General features: G+C 34.5%; 1 protein-coding gene across 6 annotated transcripts in view; it reads right to left on the reverse strand.

Annotated features, from left to right (window-relative positions):
• Smarca1 (SWI/SNF related, matrix associated, actin dependent regulator of chromatin, subfamily a, member 1) overlaps nt 1–19,100 on the reverse strand; it is a 71,684-nt gene that overhangs the window by 45,912 nt on the left and 6,672 nt on the right. For all 6 annotated transcript variants that reach the window (XM_047536647.1, XM_047536650.1, XM_047536649.1 and 3 more), the window contains 10 exons: nt 18,620–18,786; nt 18,223–18,323; nt 18,017–18,117; nt 15,287–15,466; nt 10,772–10,927; nt 9,498–9,629; nt 8,392–8,460; nt 2,973–3,082; nt 1,139–1,365; nt 104–225 (listed from right to left, as the gene is read on the reverse strand). In XM_047536647.1, the coding sequence (XP_047392603.1) occupies nt 104–225; nt 1,139–1,365; nt 2,973–3,082; nt 8,392–8,460; nt 9,498–9,629; nt 10,772–10,927; nt 15,287–15,466; nt 18,017–18,117; nt 18,223–18,323; nt 18,620–18,786 (1,365 nt within the window). The remainder of the gene's footprint in view (nt 1–103; nt 226–1,138; nt 1,366–2,972; nt 3,083–8,391; nt 8,461–9,497; nt 9,630–10,771; nt 10,928–15,286; nt 15,467–18,016; nt 18,118–18,222; nt 18,324–18,619; nt 18,787–19,100) is intronic.

Raw genomic sequence — 19,100 nt, forward strand, 5'->3', positions numbered from 1 at the left:
CCAAGTTAAAGCAAAGGCAAATGTTCAAAACTACCTAATGATGAAAAACACTATGTAACTGAACTCCAATTTTTGAAGTCTTGTTTTATTTTCTCTTCCTCACCTCTCTTTCTTCATGTGGGGTTTGTCCATCCAGTCGACAATACTCATAACTACGCCACATACAATAATCCTCCAAAATGTCAAGCAAGCGAGTCATCTGACTGAAAATGAGAACCCTTGAACCTAAAACATTTCATTGAAAAAAAATGTATATGACTTGTGTAAACTAACTTGAGAGTTACAAAATGAAAATTAACTAGTATGTACAATAAAAATATACAGCACATAAACACTCCATTAAACACACACCATAAATTTAGGGATGCTACACATAATTACACATTTGTTGAGTTAGACATTTTTAATGTCTTTAAACATCCTCTACACATATTGAAATTACTTGAAGCCTACCTTTACTTTGTCCTAAGGACAAGCTATGAATCCACATGATCTCTCACTGGACAACTACAATAGTCTCCCAACTAGTCTCCTGCTTCTGGTCTCTCATCCTCAGTAGATTCCCCACACTGCTTCCAAGGTTGTCTTTCTAACATATAACTCTGATCACAACACTCACCACAGCCAAATCTTCTATGGCCCTTCTTCTGACTTTAAAATAAAAAGTCTAAACTCCTAAAGGCATGGCTTAAAAGACCTTCCGTAATATGGTACTATTTATCTTCCCAGATTTCACCAGCTGGTGCTCTATGCCAAATATCATAAGCTATCTCCACTTCCCTTCTTTCACACTTGATTCACTGCCCTAGAAAACTTTTTCCCTTTTACTAATGGTTCACTCCCACACATTCTCCAACACTCACTTCAAACATCACCTCTGTGAAGACTTTCCAATTCCCAGTTCCTCAACATATTATAGCACTTATCACAACAAACTAACTATTCCTCCTCACTACACTGTGAGCTTCTCCAAGGCAGAGTCTCTAATTCATCTTCGAACACCCAGGATATAGGAAGATTCCTGGCAAATACTAAGTACTCAACAATGTCTGCTGAGTAAATAAATATGGAAAATTTTACTCATAGACAAATCACTAATATGAATTATTCCATAGTAGTATAAAAATTCATTACTCACCCTGTTCTTTGAGTTTGGCCAACAGTTTATCCAGAACAACCATTTTACCACTGTTACTGACAATATGCTCATCTGTGGTATAAGGTGGACCAGGTTCAGCACCATCAAACAAATATGGATGATTACAACACTTCCGAAGCTGCATCAGAATGTTTAGGAGTCGCATCTTGTCCATTTTGCCAGCAGAGTTTAAAACATCAATATCTTTCATCAGGATTTTTGTGTACCTAAAATTTTAAACTATAATTAATCATCCATTATTAGAATGGTTAATGTCATAAAGAAATGTTCCTTTGGCAATCAGATTCAATTCTTGTTCATAGAAAAACAACAAGATTTGATTTGAGGGCTGGAATATAGCTCAGTGATACAGTACATGCCTAGCATACACAAGGCCCCTGGGTTCAGGTCCCAGAACCAAAAAAAAAAAAAAAAATTTCATTTGAGACTAAATAGCTGATCAGCAACACCAAGATTTGAACATTTTAACCCATATGTTTGCTTATAGACCTGTTTTATCTTTCTCCTCTTTTAATCATTATTACCAACAATGTCCCTCAGCTGATAATTATTGAATAATTACAATATTTGCTGAAAACTGGCATCCAACTTGAGTTAAAAAATATGTTTGCACCGGGCAAGGTGGTGCATGCCTATAATCCCAGTGGTTCTGGAGACTGAGGCAGGAGGATCACAAGTTCAAATCCAGCCTCAGCAAAAGCTAGGCCCCAAGCGACTCTGTGAGACCCTGTCTCTAAACAAAATACAAAACAGGGCTGGGGATGTGGCTCAGTGGTTGAGTGCCCCTGAGTTCAATACCCAGTAAACAAACAAAAAAAAAAGTTTGCACTAAAAATTTTATGATCTCAATTTCTTATACCTGTCTTTACAGAACTTTTATTTTTCTGCTCCTGGAAACATTTTACATTATCTTTTCTAGACTTTCACTCAGGCAAAAAAGAGACCTATGTAAACACCTGTCCAATACTTACTAATAGCCAACTTGTACTGGGTATGAGTGTCAGGTATTATGTCAAGGGCTTTGAGTGAATTGCCTCACTAAATCTTCACAACTCTGAGGTATCTACTGGTATCATGCCCATTTTACAGATGGAAATTCAGGCAGGAAACAGAAGATAAACAACTTACTCAGGACCACGGCAAGGGACAAAGCAAAATTTGATCTTAGGTCTGAGTTCAAAGACTATCTTTTCATACTGGCTTATTAGTAGAGAAATGATTATATATTTTATATATGATCTAATTTTTAAATAAGCACAGAAACTTCCTTTAGCAAAACTGTTACATTATTAACATGGTCTATATATAATTTCTTATGACTCCTTATCAATTTCTGCTTGTATTCATCAAACCATTCAAGCTTCACTTTTTGTAATACCCCCAATCACTGTTTTAATCATCATCTTTATAATTATCATGGTAGTAATTATTTTCACTGATGGAAAGCAAAAATACCTAACAAGTGTAGCTATAACATTATCCCCTTCAATCCTAACATCATCCTCGTAAGCTAAGTATTATTATCTCCATTTTACAGAAAGATCGCTTAGATTATTTAACTTACCCAAGCTAACTGGCTACGAAGAGGAAATACATGGGATTCAAACCCAGATTTATAGACTATAAAACCACTACTCTTTCCCAAGGGTTAAATAAAATATTCATCTGTTTTCTATTAAAATATATGAACTACAAAACTTACCATAAATATAAAATGTAATTTTTGAACTAAAGGCATAATTAAATAACTACAAAGCTAATTTTTAGTAAATTTTATACACAAATAAATGATAATGAAAATAAAAGAGCTCACCATTCTCGTTGCATCTTACTTAGTCCCAAGTAAATTTTTATTTCCTTTTTAGGAGGCAGACTCTTTTCTACATCAGTTTTTATACGACGTAACAAAAATGGTTTTAAAACCTAAAATGTGAGAGATTTTATAAAAGCGTATAAAATGTTTAAAAATTAAAACTATGCATCTTATTAACAATACTCTAATGTGTAATTTACTTCCCACTTCATAATATGATAAACACTACCAACACCAGTTGCCAACTTTCTCAGTAAAGAGCCAAGTTAATAGCCAATTAGAAAATCAGAATGGGGGGCTGGGGTTTTTAGCTCAGTGGAAGAGGGAATACATAGTATTCATGAGGTCCTAAGTTCAATTCCCAGCACCATCCAAAAATAGGGAACCTAAATTAGTCATGATTTGATGACACAAAATATATTAAAAATTAAGACAATAAGACTATTGACTATTGAATAAGCACTGAAGAATTCTTTTTTTAAAAAAATTGCTGTAATGTGACAAGATTTTTAAACTTAAGAGGAAATTTGAAGTTAAGAGTTCTAATCAAAATTCTCTAAAAATGAAATCAAAATGCTGATCAGTTCAAAGTAGTTAAATAAATGAGGAAAAATGATTCAATGTTAAGGAAGATCTGGATGAAAAGAGAAAAAAGTCAGTGTACATAAGGAAGACAGATTCTATCACAAGAAAATAATAATGTTCTAAAACACAGAATACCTACCCACAATGTGCTAGACATGGAACCTTGAAATTTATATATAGTATACTCCTTAAAATAAATCTTTGAGATAAATATGATTATTTCAATTTTAATAAGTTCATTGCAGTCATTTGCTAATTAGTGGAAGCAGAATTCAAATCCAAACTAAGCTAACTTTATAATCAACTCAGTTCCTGATTAGCTGGAATTTAAATTTCCCAACTCTGTTTCTTCATTCATTCATCCAAAAATATTTATGGCTAGCATATATTAAAGTATTTTACAAGGGGGATAATGATACCTATTTCCAAGGCTGCTGTGGAAATTTGTGGTAGTAATGTACAGAGATTTATCATGGTAGACATTCAATAAACTGTAGCTGTTATTATTTAGAAATCTATGGGGGATAAGGAAAAGAGAAGAGTGAAAATAAGACTTCTGGTTTCAGATTTGGGGTTCTTAAACTTATCTAAGAGAGACTATAAGAAGTTTAAACTGCCCATAAGATATTTCAGCAAAAAGACTTAGAAGGTAAAAGAATATGAAAAGTATAGTAGTCCCGCCAGGCATGAATGGTACCAGCCTGTACCAGCAACTCAGGACATTGAGGCAGAAGGATCAAGGTCAGCCTCAGCAACTTAGCAAGACCCTGCATCAAACTAAACAATAAAAAGGACTGGCAAAGTAGCTCAGCAGGAAATACTCCTGGGTTCAACTCCCAGTACCAAAAACAAAAGAAAGAAAACAAAAGAAATTACAGTAGTCCCCTGTTATCCACAGGGGATACATTCCAAGACATAACCCCAAACACAGTGTATGCCTGAAACAGGTTGTACAGGATCCTATATAAACTATGATTTTACCTATGCATACATACCTATGATAAAGTTTAATTTATAAATTAGACATAGGAAGAGATTAACAATAATAATAAAATAGAACTGTAATAATATATTGTAATAAAAATTATGCAAATGTGGTCTCGACACGTACAAAATTTCTGTTTTTAGAAATTTCAATTTAATATTTTTCGACTGTGGTTGACTGTGGGTAACCGAAATCACAGAAAACAAAAGTGAAGGTAAGGGAAGGGTACTATTTAGAGTTTAGAAAAGAGATTTAAGAAGTAAATTTGGGAGTTACCAGTATATAGGTAGAAGGTGAAACTATGGGAGTAAATCTCTAGGGAAAGAGTTTCCAGCAGGAGGTGTAGTTAGCAGTATCAAATACTACAGAAAAGCCAAGACAGTGACCAAAAGGTGTACCCTTAATTCAATATCTGGAAAGTCATTTCAAAACACTATGTGAGACTGGATAGAAACCAGTGGTCAGTGGGTTCAAGACTGAATAAGTTAGGTAGTAGACATGGAGAGGTATACCACTCTTTCAAGAAGGTTGGCCATCAAAGAAATAAGATAGAATTACAGAGCTGGGCACAGTGGCACATGCCTGTAATCCCAGCAGCTTGGGAGGTTGAGGCAGGAGGATTGTGAGTTCAAAGCCAGTCTCAGTAAAAGTGAGACACTAAGCCACTCAGTGAGACCCTGTCTCTAAATAAAATACAAAACAGGACTGAGGATGTGGCTCAGTGGTCAAGTGCCTCTGAGTTCAATCCCCAGTACCCACTGCCAAAAAAAAAGAAAAGAAAGAAAGAATGAATCACAGAGATACAATATTAAGAGAGCAGTGTCATATTTATGTAAGGTCTGGGTAGTTGTGAGTTTAGAAAAACTGAGCCCTTGGCTCAATGGACTACAATCTCTCTGCTGGGCATTTACTAAAAGAAGGGCTTCCAATTGTACATATTCATCTTCTGTAACTCAGAAGTATCTCTCAAGGATCTGAGAGCTATTCTCAGGAATGTAACCATCAAAAAAATAAGACCTCAGTCTCCAAGACTCCATGGGACAAAATCCTAACTTTGATAATTATCAGTCAAGTGACACAGCTGGCCTAGTGCCTAGTTTCACATAGTCTAACCACCATTATACTTTTTACTTCTGTGACTCTGAGACCTCATGTTTCCCTTTAGTTACTTGCTTTCAGTTGGTTTTATAAATCACTAATTCTGCTGGGTAGAGGCATCCCCACGCGTAGGTAGAAGGGGAGCCGGAGCCACAACAGGTGTTGGCAAGGATGTGGGGAAAAAGGTACACTCATACATTGCTGGTGGGGTTGCAAATTAGTGCAGCCACTCTGGAAAGCAGTGTGGAGATTCCTTAGAAAACTTGAAATGGAAGCAAGCCCACTCCTCGGCCTATACCCAAAGGACTTAAAATCAGCATACTACAGTGATGCAGCCACATCAATGTTTACAGCAGCTCAATTCACAATAGCTAAGCTATGGAACCAACCTAGGTGCCCTTCAACAGATGAATGGATAAAGAAAATGTGGTGTATATATACAATACAATATTATTCAGCCATAAAGAAGAATAAAATTATGGTATCTGCAGGTAAATGGATGGAGTAGGAGAATATCATGCTAAGGGAGATAAGCCAATCCCAAAAAACCAAAGGCCAAATTTTTCTCTAAGTGGATGATGATACATATTGGGGAGAGAAGAGGGGGTAAGGGAAGAATGGAGGAAGGATGGATTGTGTAGAGGGAAATGAGGGATGGGGAGGGGGCAGGGGGAAAGGAAAGATAATGCAATGAGACAAACATCATTACCCTATGTACATGTATGATTACACAAACGGTGTGACTCTACTTCGTGTACAACCAGAGAAATGAGAAGTTGTACCCTGTTTGTACAATGAATCAAAAAATAAAAAATAATAAATGACCCAAGGCCTATACATACAGAGCATGAAATTTGCATTATTCCCTGTATTAAGGTAGACTAATCCAGAAAAATAAAAAAAAAGATGTTTGCTTGATTAAAAAACAGAATCACTAATTCTGGAGATCACATAGCTGAGCCATGTATTATTAGGCTCCCACTAGCTTTGTTGTAGATATAACCTCTGTGGTATTACTTATGATGATAACTGTTGCCTAGGTTACCTTCCAATTGAAAGCTACTCCTGTTAAAACCACTGACTCTTCACTTGGACCTGTTTTGGTGTGCACTGGGTAACCTTCCAACACCAGGAGGCCAAAAACTCCCCTCAGATCATTCTAATGCCACCATTTTCTGACCATGAGTCCTCTGAAGAGCCAAGAAGTCTGATTATGTATGCACAGACCACTAATCACTTCACCTCCAATCACCTTTCCCCATACCTCAGAACACCCTGCTTCTTTATCCCATAAATATTGCCAAAACCCATCCTTAGAGAGAGATTTGAGATTTGGGTCTGCTACCTCCATGGGCTCAGACACCTTGCAAATAAACACTTTCTTTTTTGCAAAACTCATTATTGCAACAACAGGCTTACTGTGCAGAGGGAAAAACAGGTTTAGTTCAGTAACCCTGGGTTTCAATTTAATAAGGAAGATACCTGATTGTGTTTATGTGTTCCATCCAATATGGAGAGAGAAGTAGAAAATTTAGTCAACTGACAGGATAAATCAGAGGGGAAAGTCCTTAAAGGAGCAGAAAAAAGCCCATAAGGAAACAGGAAGAGGTAGGATTCAAGTTCACATAAAAGAATTAGCCACTGACCTGAGAAGGTTAACACATACGTAGACCTCTTTGAAATATACACATACTTAAAGGAGTTCCTACCTAATTTCTTCTATATTCTCTTTGAGAAGAGAATGAATCTACCTGCTGAGAGAGGCAGAAGACAGGAGATACCTAGGATAGAAATCTTGAGGAGACTGGGAAAGGTCTGAAATATCTGTTATAGGAAATGAGAAAGCAGGTCATAGAAGATCATGTTGAAGAAACACCAGTATCATGAAATCCCAGTTTATTAGAGGACACGAAATCATAGCAGTTCCAATCTGTAGATCTGTAATCTTCTTCATCAATATTGAGCAGGCCCAATATGAGGAAGATCACTCTTCTAATAAGTTTTAGCAGAATTCAAACCCAGAAGACAAAGAGACAGTTATGTTATTCCAATTCATAATTTTCAGGGCAGGTATAAAAGACAGACAAGGGAGCAAAGACATTTAGGAGAACTGGCAAAAAAAAAAAAGTGGTTCAAGTGACAGAAAATGGGCCTACTGTTGGATACAAAAAAAATTCATAACAGAAATGGGTTGATACATAGCAAGAAGCCGGGGTTCACAGACAGGAGGTGCCTGTAAGGTAATGAAACAGGTACACAAGACATAACACGAGTGAAAGACCTAGAAGGATATAAGGCATTGCTATCGAAGAATAGAAAACTAGTGTTCAATGAATGTGAGGGAATTACCTGGTGATAAATGATAGAGAAGAGAATGGGTAGAAGGTGGAACTGAAAGATAACTTGAACCTCAAGGGAAGAGTTTTATACATGTAAGTAAAGAAGCACTGGCCTTGGGGAACCAGGAGAATACTGAGGCCATCAAGAGGACCTATGGAGTGTGAGACAGTCAACAGCCTCTACTGGAAAGGACCTCACTATCACAGAAAAGACCAAGCCAAAAAAGCTATTCTGCAGAGGCAGAGGATATAGTGAAGTCTGCTAGACAAAAAGGCTATCAGAAAGTCTAAGAGAGAAGCAGTGAGACTGAGCCAAGAGGTAAACCCAAAAGTCCAAACAGAATTCTATGGTAGTTTGTTTTCTGGCTAAGTTATGTATACTTCATTAATTTTCTTGTCTGTTATTACTTACTGCATGAAGTCTTTCCACTAGTTTTTGATCCCCAAGGCAATTTTTAGTATCAAACCAAGAATCAAAGTCCTGTGGAGGGATAAAAATTCAGCAATAAGTACACAGTTTTTTTTAATAAACCAGATTTCTATACGTTCTTATACAGCCAATACAGAAATAATTCATTATAAAAGTACTTTCAGAAATGCTTAATTGTGATGACCAGTATTACTTACTTCTGAAATAGATAAATACTGGAATAGTTACTAAATTTGGACCCCATTATAGAGCAACTTGGTCAACAATATTTTTTTCCTTAAAAACATAGACTTTCTCATACCACAGTAATATTATATCTAGTTAAAAAGGAGTAAGAATAAAAAAAATCAATCCCCAAAGTCCTTAAGTCACTCAACTCAGTTTGCTGCCCTATGGGAATGTTGTATTAATGATAAAAACAACATAAATCACATATTTACAAAATAAAATGTTTTAAATCACATGCCATAAGTTCTTTAGCATTCACCAAATGTCATTGCCTACAATAATCACGGGACGGTACAGAGAAATAAGATGGATGAAATTACATTATGTGCATGTGTAAAAATGATTTTCACTATTACATATAATTATAATATACCAAAAATAAATAAATAAACCTTCCCAAAAAGACCACTCACTTCAAAGCCCCTGCCGGTCACCATGGTATGCAGAAATACATTTCAAGCCCCTCCAATTTAATTAAAAGAAAATGTTGAAGGTACTATTCTGAACTCAGCTTATATCATAAGTTTTGGTAGCAATATGATATAGGCAAAGTTGAATGGGCAGGTTATTCTCAAGAGGAAGTATTTCAATAAATACCGTCATTTTAAAATTTTGTACTTGGGAATTTTTTCCAGAGAAAAAACCAACACACAGATAAAGAATTACAAGTGAAAAAGAATTATGAATTTCAATCTATATTCTACATTTTGAAAACAGTTATCTGTGAACAACATAAAAATGTATTTAAAGTGTATGGCTTGGGGCTATAGCACAGTGGTAGAGCACATGCTAAGCATACTCAAGACCCTGGATTCAATCCCCAGCACCACTCCTCCAAAAAAAATATAGCTTACACTTACATCTGCAGAATTAAAGACATCAGGCAACAAAAAGTTGAGTAATGCCCAGAGTTCATGCAAGTTATTCTGCAAAGGTGTTCCAGTTAGAAGTAAGCGGTTAGTTGACTTGAACTCACGAACAATCTCTGAAAGCTAGAAAAATAATAGTTATATAAGCACTGTTTTATTTGTTATAATGTTCAACATTCAGTTATACTTTAGCTAAGAAATAAGTTTTCTGAACACAGTAAACTTTGAAAATTAACTTTCTATGGGAATGTATCCTAGTTCAGGTGACACTACTGCAGTGAAGTACAACTGAACAAAACATCCCAGACATTTCTATGCTGACAGAATGCAGATAATATTTATACCTAAAACCCCATCCCTACTTCAAAAAATTTATTTTTTCCAATTCAATTTCCCAGAAAAGAGTCAGAACTTCCCCATGGAATCCAGGCTATCACCTTATACAATAAAATCTCCTTCTCCCCACCAATCACATTCATCTACATACCTAGCTAAATTCTAACTTGGCCTGATCACAATTTTTCAGTGCTACAATTGAGCTCATTTTCCCTGACACTGAACTATGAACTTCCTAAATTTTAGACCACGTACATTAAGACAAAAAGCATAAAAGAATGATAATCTTAACAAAAATTTAATTTTTATAATACTCTTAAATAATTATTCTCTAACATGCGTCCTCTTATCAGGTTATTAGTTCCAATTTGAAATTAGTATGATCCACCTGGTGGTTTTGCTCCAGTTCTGTCCCTGTTTCTCCCAAAGTAGCCCAGTGATCCAAAGAGAGGCTCATCATAATAATTGAAGGTTTTTCTACTGTTGATGGAGTTGAATGGCAAGAAATATTGATATTTTTCAATGTTAACACCACACTCTAATTCGCACAAGTCAGATAATTCCAGGAAATTCTTTTTTCTAATCCACATGAATACACATAAGGTAGCTCCTCAATAAAAAATAAGTCAATGCAAATAACATTTGTACACCCAATAGTCTCACAACAATATTAAAATAATGTAGCATAAAGAGTTAGGCTGTAACAGGAGGCACAGCAAATGAACACCTAATTTTCTTTCAATTAAAATGTGCTCAAGTTTATTTGTCCTGTAGTCAATAAATTTAGACTTTAAAACCATTTTAAAAACTTTCATTCACCTTTCATGAATAAAATCACTATCTCCCATTACTTTTTTTATTTTGAATACAGAAAAGTGAATGAACCTAGTAATTAAATAAAAACGTGAATAAATATACTGAGAACTTACCTTAGATTTTTCATTTTTTATTCTGTGAGCTTCATCAATGACAAGGTATCGCCAATGAAACTTTTTGAACACAGATTTTTCTTTGATTACCATCTCATAAGAAGTAACACAAACATCCCACTCTCCTGGCATCATTTCATCACGAATAAAAGCAGCCTAGTACAAAATAAAGTTCTTTATATTAGAAATTGCTGACAAGATGATCAAAGAATTAAAGCTTCAAGAGAATATTAAAAGTTCTAAGAGACCTTGAAGATCAGTCAATCTCATCCATTTTAGAGACTGGAAAATTAAGGCCCAAAGATACCTTTATCATCAATTATCTAGATGCAATGCTAATATATTCAACAACAGAAAAGAAACAAAGGTTCCCCTTACATGAGTACAGTATAGTCAATGAACTAGAAAAGTTCACATCATTGGGTCACTAAATTACAAAGCTCTGACTTCATGGATGAACTAAGTCTTTCTGAACCCTACATCCTTAACAAGATTCAAGCATTCTTAACACAATCTAGTTTCAACAAAAAAAGAATCAACATACATTAATGCTTCTCACCTTTCAAGAACTCTCATATATGCCATCATTTCCTAGCAGGGATGAGTTGTACATTTTGTTAAGGCATCACAGAAGCTCATTAATGTTTTTGTGAAGTTCCTAATGTTGTTAAAAGGCTACAAATGCAATTTTATTAAGTAGATTTGCCCTATATAGCATTTTTAAATCTTCACAGGCAATGGACAACTTGGTAGTCAAGTTGACTAAGAGCATTTGTAACTTCTATGAACTGAATTCCAGATGTTATGGGTCAAAGTAAAACCACAAAACTTCACAGAAAGAAGCAAAATCTATGTGAGACGGGGCTTATTAGTATCATAAATCTGAAGCTATATTGCATTAAAAAATTAACTGTTCCTTTTACACTGTTGGTGAGATTGTAAATTAGTACAACCACTATGGAAATCAGTATGGAGGGTCCTCAGAGTAGAAATTGGAGTACCATATGATTGAGCTACACCACTCCTTGGTATTTACCCTAAAGAAATAAAAAGTCATCATACTACAGTGATACATGCACACCCACATTTATAGCAGCAAAATTCACAATAGCCAAACTATGGAACCAGACAAGATGTCCATCAATGGATAAATAAAATGTGGTGTACACTACCCAATGGCAAAAAAATAATAAATATATTTTTCTTTTCAGTATGTATGTGCTTATAGTCTGTGTAATCATTTAGATGTAAATATCTGCAAATAAGTCATACTAAGCATTATGAAATTTGAAAAAATTAAATGTCTTTCAAAATATGAAATAAAGAAAATGTGGTATATATGCACAATGGAGTTACATTCAGCCATAAAGAAGAATGAAATTCTATCATTTGCAGGAAAATGGACAGAACTAGAGAACATCATGTTAAGCAAAATAAGTCAAACTCAGACAGTCAAGAGTCGTATGTTCTCTCATATGTGGAAGCTCCAGAGAAATACTAGGGACAGATATTGCCCAAATTACATTATCTTGTGTGCATGTACAAATATGTAATATCAAATCCCACTACTATGTATGATATAATGTACCAATACAAAAGGAGAAAAAATGTTTATAAAAAATTTAAAACAGGGCTGGGGGATAGCTCAGTTGGCAGAGTGCTCGTCTTGCAAGCACAAGGCCTTGGGTTTGATCCCCAGAACCACAAAAAAATAAATAAATAAAACGAATTGTCTACTGCAAAGTTTTTATTCCATAATTCACAACTATGCACCAAATACAATATGAACTCATTCAATAAATATTTACTGAATGTCCAATATGTGTAATATTGCCTGGACTGAAGCAGAGGACTGTAAAAAAGGCATTTGTAGCAATCTTAGTTGCACCTGGGAAATTATCACATGTTGAAGGTGCCAGACCTCAATCAGTCCTGCTAATACCTTATCATTATTTGATTTTGTGAACACTTGGTTTGATGGTTCTTCCTACAAGTTTCATAGAATATATGTATATTTTAATTTAAATTAGCTCTGCTTTGAAATGTTTGTAACTACTGGATAGATTTAAATATAAATATCCTGATAAAATATTAAATGTCACATAGTCTAAAAGCTCTCATTTTGTAGGTAATAAAGTTCAGGTCCTCTGAGATTCACTGAACATCATACAAGCAATAAAAGAGCCAGAACTAAAACTAGGTCTGTTTCAATGTCCATTACCACTACCTCTGAGGTAGCTAAAAGGAAGGAGTCACAAAACCATCTTTGGGAATCACACCTCTATATGCTTCAGGACCACTTTAGTATCAGATAGGATCAAATGTACCTCTAACAACTTCCTAACTCAATTAAATGTCCACTTTAACCCACATCAGATTTTTTTTATAATTTATTTATTTTGATTCATTGTAAACAAATGGGGTACAACTGTTGTTTCTCTGGTTGTACATGAAGTCGAGTTGCAACACGTCAGATTTTATTACTGAAATATTGACCTTATAATGTTACAGAAGGCCAAAATAATAGAAGGACCCAATCCACTCCATGTAGTATCAAATCTGTCTACAAATAATGATCTGGACTTTATATATGTCAACATTAATCTCTAAGTACAGAATATGGTACATTAATTACTTACATGACTGATAAATACTGGTTTTGAAACTCTTTTTACCATGGCCCAGTGTAAAATTACATTTTAAGTTGCAATCCAGTATACACATACATGTTTGTGTGTTTTTACATAGAAAGCAGCAACTTAAAAGCTTCTCAAAACAATACTTATTATAGTATGAAACTCTGCTTAATGTTCTACTTTTTCTCAATGTTTTAAGAAACTTTTGTCACCACCCACTAAGCTGAATTCACAACCCATTAACAGATGGCAACTCACAATGTGAAAAACACTGACTTTGAAGACTAATTTTCAAAATTAAGAATTTTTCCAACCACCAGAATCCAAATCCACCATGGGCAGCCAGGGCAGTAACGAATTTAAAGTGTCTCTTTAAAACTTCCAGAAATACTTCATGAAACTTAGGATTACATATAACATAGGTGAAGCTGCTGATTTTCATTTTTAGTAAGCCATTACAAAAAACAAAAGCCTAGATATTTCTCTTTTGTTTATGATTTTCAAAAGATAATTTTAGAAAAAGATCAGTATTTTAGAAATGTAACGTTTTATAAAGAGTGGTATTATATTGAATAACATCAATGATCAGAAAGAGTTCTTCATAGTAACTAATTTCCTATGGGAAATATTAGGCATGGTGAAGGATCAAGCCTATAATTCTAAATTTATAAAGCAGTATTTCAATATTTAAACTATTTATAAGTTAAATTTAAATAAATTTAAGCACTTTTTCTTAAAGCAAAATGATGAGGATAAAATTACATAATTCATTATAGTCCCATTCTTTGGAGACAATCTTTTGATAACCTATCTAAATATATAAGATAGAATACACTTTACTATGTTCTCTGGGGGCAAAATAAAGACAAATTTTAATAATATGCTTTTCAAAGCTGATTATTAATTCTGCATATTTGTATAATGTAATAATTTTAGATTAATTCTACATTCCTAAAATAATTGTAGCCTACAAGACTGATGAATGGCTATTTTAAACACCTCCACCTGAAACCCAAGTTTCTAATAACTGATAATATCTATAGACATGTATATGTCTTGCATAAACATAAACTACAAAGCTCTCAGTACACATGAGAGATTCCATTTGTGTAAGTGTGCACCTGTGACTATAATAAGACAAAATTTAAGTTATACAAATTTATACATTTCTGGATTCAAAGTAGCACAAATGATAAAGTCAGCAAGAAGACATACTATCAATAAAATAAGATTTCTAAAAGTCACAGAAATAAAATTTCAAAATGCTTAAGTTAATAAACTAGTTACAAGTACAGATGAAGTATAAAAATAGATTGTCTATTATTAATAGGTAATATATCAACCTCATAGGATGTTGTGATAAGTAATAATATATGCAAAGTACTTACAACAGAGAATAGCTTAGAGTAAGCACAACTTAAGCATTATTTATTAGTAGCAGTAGTGACTTAAGTCTCCAATAGCAATACTATGTAAATGATGTTATTCTTTTTTTTCTTTAAATTTTTTTATTTGTTCTAATTTGTTATAAGACAGAATGCATTTTGACACATTGTATACAAATGGAGCATAACTTCTCATTCCTCTGGCTGTACTAAGTGCTGAGTCACACCAGTAGTGTAATCATACATGTATATAGGGTAATGGTGACTGTCTCATTCTATAGTATTTCCCACCCCCCCACTGCTCCGCCCCTCCCCTCACTCCCCTCTGCACAATCCAAAGTTCCTCCATTCTTCCCTACTCCCCACAACTATGGAGCAGCATCCATTTATCAGAGAAAACATTCAGTCTTTGCTTTTTGGGATTGACTTATTTCACTTAGCAAGATTAAATGATGTTATTTTTTACTGCCTTTTTAAGTTTGTTTCTCACTTACTCTTGCATCTTTGTCTCCAACGAAACAAATAACACGGAGAGATGGGACCCATCGTTTAAATTCATTCATCCAGTTGTGTAAAGTAGACTTTGGAACTAAAACCATGTGAGGTCCAGGAATGTTTCGGTAGTGCTTCAGGTAGCCAAGCAAAGCAATTGTTTGTAAAGTCTTACCAAGTCCCTGTATTATCATCACAAGGGGAAAAAAATCCATAAATAGGCTTTCTTTAATGCAACATTATAAAAGATCACTGCCAACTATCTCGCATTGAGCATTATGTTTCTACCAATAACAAGGAAAAAAGCCTTTTTACAACACACACACACACACACACACACACACACACACACTTCAACTTAGTACTTACTGTGAGGATAAAAAGAAACCAAGAACCTGAACTTCTAATGTTGCTTAACCAAGTCACTTTCTATTATTATTATTTCTATTATTCCTAAAGGAATAAGCATTCTAATATGTAATTTTTCTAGTAATTACAAAGCTAGGAATTGTGTGTGTGTGTGTGTGTGTGTGTGTGTGTGTCACAAAGACAGATTTCCTCCAGGCAGCCTGCTTAGATATCAGCATTTCTTTCCTATTCTTCCCAACATTACTACAGCCCAGGCATTAAATATTCAGGCTACGCATCTCAAAGGACTTGTGGCTCTGTACTTACCTGCCACATGCCTAAAGACCTCAAGAACCACAAAAGAACACAGATTTGAAGTCAGACAAGACCTTAAAGATCACTAGTCCAGTGGACTTTCAAAAAATATATACTGAACCTTGCCACCTTTCCCATGGTAGAGGTTAACTACATCCTATGTTGTTTGACCTTTTAAAACTGCTTTTGGGGCTGGGGTTATAACTCAGTGGTAGAGCACTTGCCTAACTAGCATGCATGAACCCCTGCATTCAATTCAGGATTCAATCCAGGGCACAATAAATAAATAAATAATAGATTTTGACTTTATCTCTGAGCAAAGTATGTATTCCTCTTTACAAACTAAACTTAAAACTGTTTTAATAAGGTTTATCTTATTGATATGTCAATGAGATGGGTCTAATAGACAATATGAATAAAAAGCTTAAAATGGTTACACTCCTTAACAAACTAATACCACTTCCAGGAATCCTATGAAAAAAATCTGAGAGGTACAAAAAAAACTAAATCACAAGAGTCTCATAGAAGTTTCATTTATACTACACATCAAGCAATTCAAATGAATAGCAATAAGGGTGAAATAAAATTATGGTACCTCCCTAGAATCATTTTGCTGTAAAAAAATATTTTTATTTTATTTATTTTTTATATGGTGCTGAGGATCAAACACAGTGCCTCACAGATGCTAGGCAAGCACACTGCCACTGAGCCACAACCTCAGTCCCTCAAAAAACAAATATTTTACAAAATATTTTAATTACAGGAAAAAAAGTGTAACTGTGAAAAATCAGAATGAAAAATTATTTCTACAATGTGATCTCAACTATGCAAAATAAACACATTCAGAAGAAAACGACTAAAAAGAAATATGCCGAAAGGTCACTTGTGGTTATTTCCAGACATCATAATTATAATTTTATTTTTACTTTATTTTTTTCAAATTTTCTATGCTCCTTTAAATGACTTTCTCTTTTTTAATATTTAAAAAAGTATCTGGTGTCAACAGTATCTTTAAGCATCACTGGAGCCTTCACCTTAGACAAGCTATGGCTACAAAGTGCTTGGGGCAAATAATTCTGGTCCACCTACTGACATATTAACTAAGTTCCTCCCTCTGAGCTGACTAGAGTCCCCAGATCAGAATATGTAAGTACAAGAAGCTGCTGACCCTTGATTTAAAGGATCCTGTGCCATACACCTAACAGCTGCTCAGCCAGGGAAAAGTACCTATGGGATTGACTACTAAATGTTGTCACATGACCCTTTAATAAGTGATTGCAAATATGACTCCAGAGTCTCATAAGTATGATATTATTGGGTTAAACAGATCTAGAACAACTTCTGTTCTCTCTTAAATTCAATTTTATTAGTTTGATCTTAAAATACAAATCTAGGCTTTCATATACTCCCCTTATCTGCTTAATTAGCATCTTCCTTGGCTTTACTTTTTCCTCTTAAGTTATTTTACTTATATGTCCACAACTCTCTGGCTTATTCCTAAGACTTCTACCTGGCACTCTACTGTATCAAGACTTAACATTGATTTTGATTTGCTCCTTAGTCCATGTAGTCTTTTTCTGATTTCAAATCTGGACATTTACATTCATTCATTCATCAATGTACTCATTCATTCATTCATTCATTGTTTGGTTTATATACCCCACGTCATTCCCAAATGATGTCAGGTAGCCTACAATGAAAACATGGTACATCGATTAATGGTAAAACAGAACTAAAGAGGTACCAAGGAAAATAAGAAAGCCTAGAAGGTTAAAAAAAAAAAAAGGACACAAAGGGCAGACCATTAAAGGGTACACAGATGATCCATGTGGGAATTCAACTTCGCTCTGTGCTTCCTGGAAGACAAAGTACAAACAAAAACAAAAGCACAATCGGTTTTCTACCATTTGATAAAATCTCAGTAACAATTTTGTGCCTGTGAAAGTCTATGTAAGACTTTACCAAATCCTTTCACATCATAACAACTAAAATTTCTGGGTGTGCATGGAAGTTAGGAGTAGGTCAACTCAGGTATTTCAAACTTACACTAAAAAGTACCAGTTCCTTACCATTTCATCAGCCAAAATACCATTGACTCCATTTTCATATAAGGAGATCAACCAGTTTAGCCCTCGAATCTGATAATCTCTCAGGGGTCCTCCTTTCACATCTGAAAAAAATTAAGGATGACGCATGCTTTCATTAAAACAATCAAGTAAAACTTTTCTAAAACCAAACTTAAGTAAAAAAATCACCAAGGTGATGAAGTACTCACACGAAGGTGACACCTCAAATCTCACACAAACATTCGATGTTTTCCGACTCTCTGACAGTAGCTCTTCATCTTCTTCTTGTTCAGTGCGCCTGTGGCGATAGCTGAATTGAAAAAAAGAAACACAGTCATATTCACTTCAAATGCTAAGGTGTCAATTTAGTCAGTGTGTACTGCTAACATCTTTCATAGAAAAAGAATGAGTCATCTAGGGTCTTGTTCAGAATTGGATAGAACTGTCCTACATTTTTACTGATTTATTTCTGGCAAGAAAAAAATGTTGTCTCTAAAACATATTTACATTGGTATTAAGCTTATTTTTAATATTCAATACCAAATAAGTGAAGAGGAGGAAGAAGGCAGGGAAAGAGAAAAAGTAGAAAGAGGAATGTCAACATACTCTCCAGCAGAAATTAAGTTCTGCTTTTCATCTTTCTTTATTCGAGGACGTCCCAATTTCATGTTCAGAGGAGATGTTGGAGATTTTTGTGCTGAAGGTTGAATGAAATGTGCAAAAAGTTCTGTCTGCTTCAGTAAAAACTCAAATCTCTTTGCACGGTCTGCTTTCTAATTCACAAAACAAAAGAAAAAGTAAAGGTTTTCTTTTTTATTCATTCAAGCTACTTAACAAACATTTATATTTATATTTATATTTATATTGCACTTACTAAGTGCTTTAAACATACTGTAAATTTCTTTAAGAAATCTATGAGGTAGTTACTAGTGTCATCCCTACTTTACAGATGATAAAACTGAGGCACAGTGAGGGTAAGGAACTAGTTCAGGTTTCTACAGTCAGTAAGTAGCAGAATTTGAAAATGGTAATTTCAAATAGTTTGTATAGAAGCCAAATGATCTGACAGACAATAAATGCCCCCAAA

Source organism: Sciurus carolinensis, chromosome X (assembly GCF_902686445.1).
Source record: "Sciurus carolinensis chromosome X, mSciCar1.2, whole genome shotgun sequence".
In the NCBI taxonomy this organism is placed as follows: domain Eukaryota; kingdom Metazoa; phylum Chordata; class Mammalia; order Rodentia; family Sciuridae; genus Sciurus; species Sciurus carolinensis.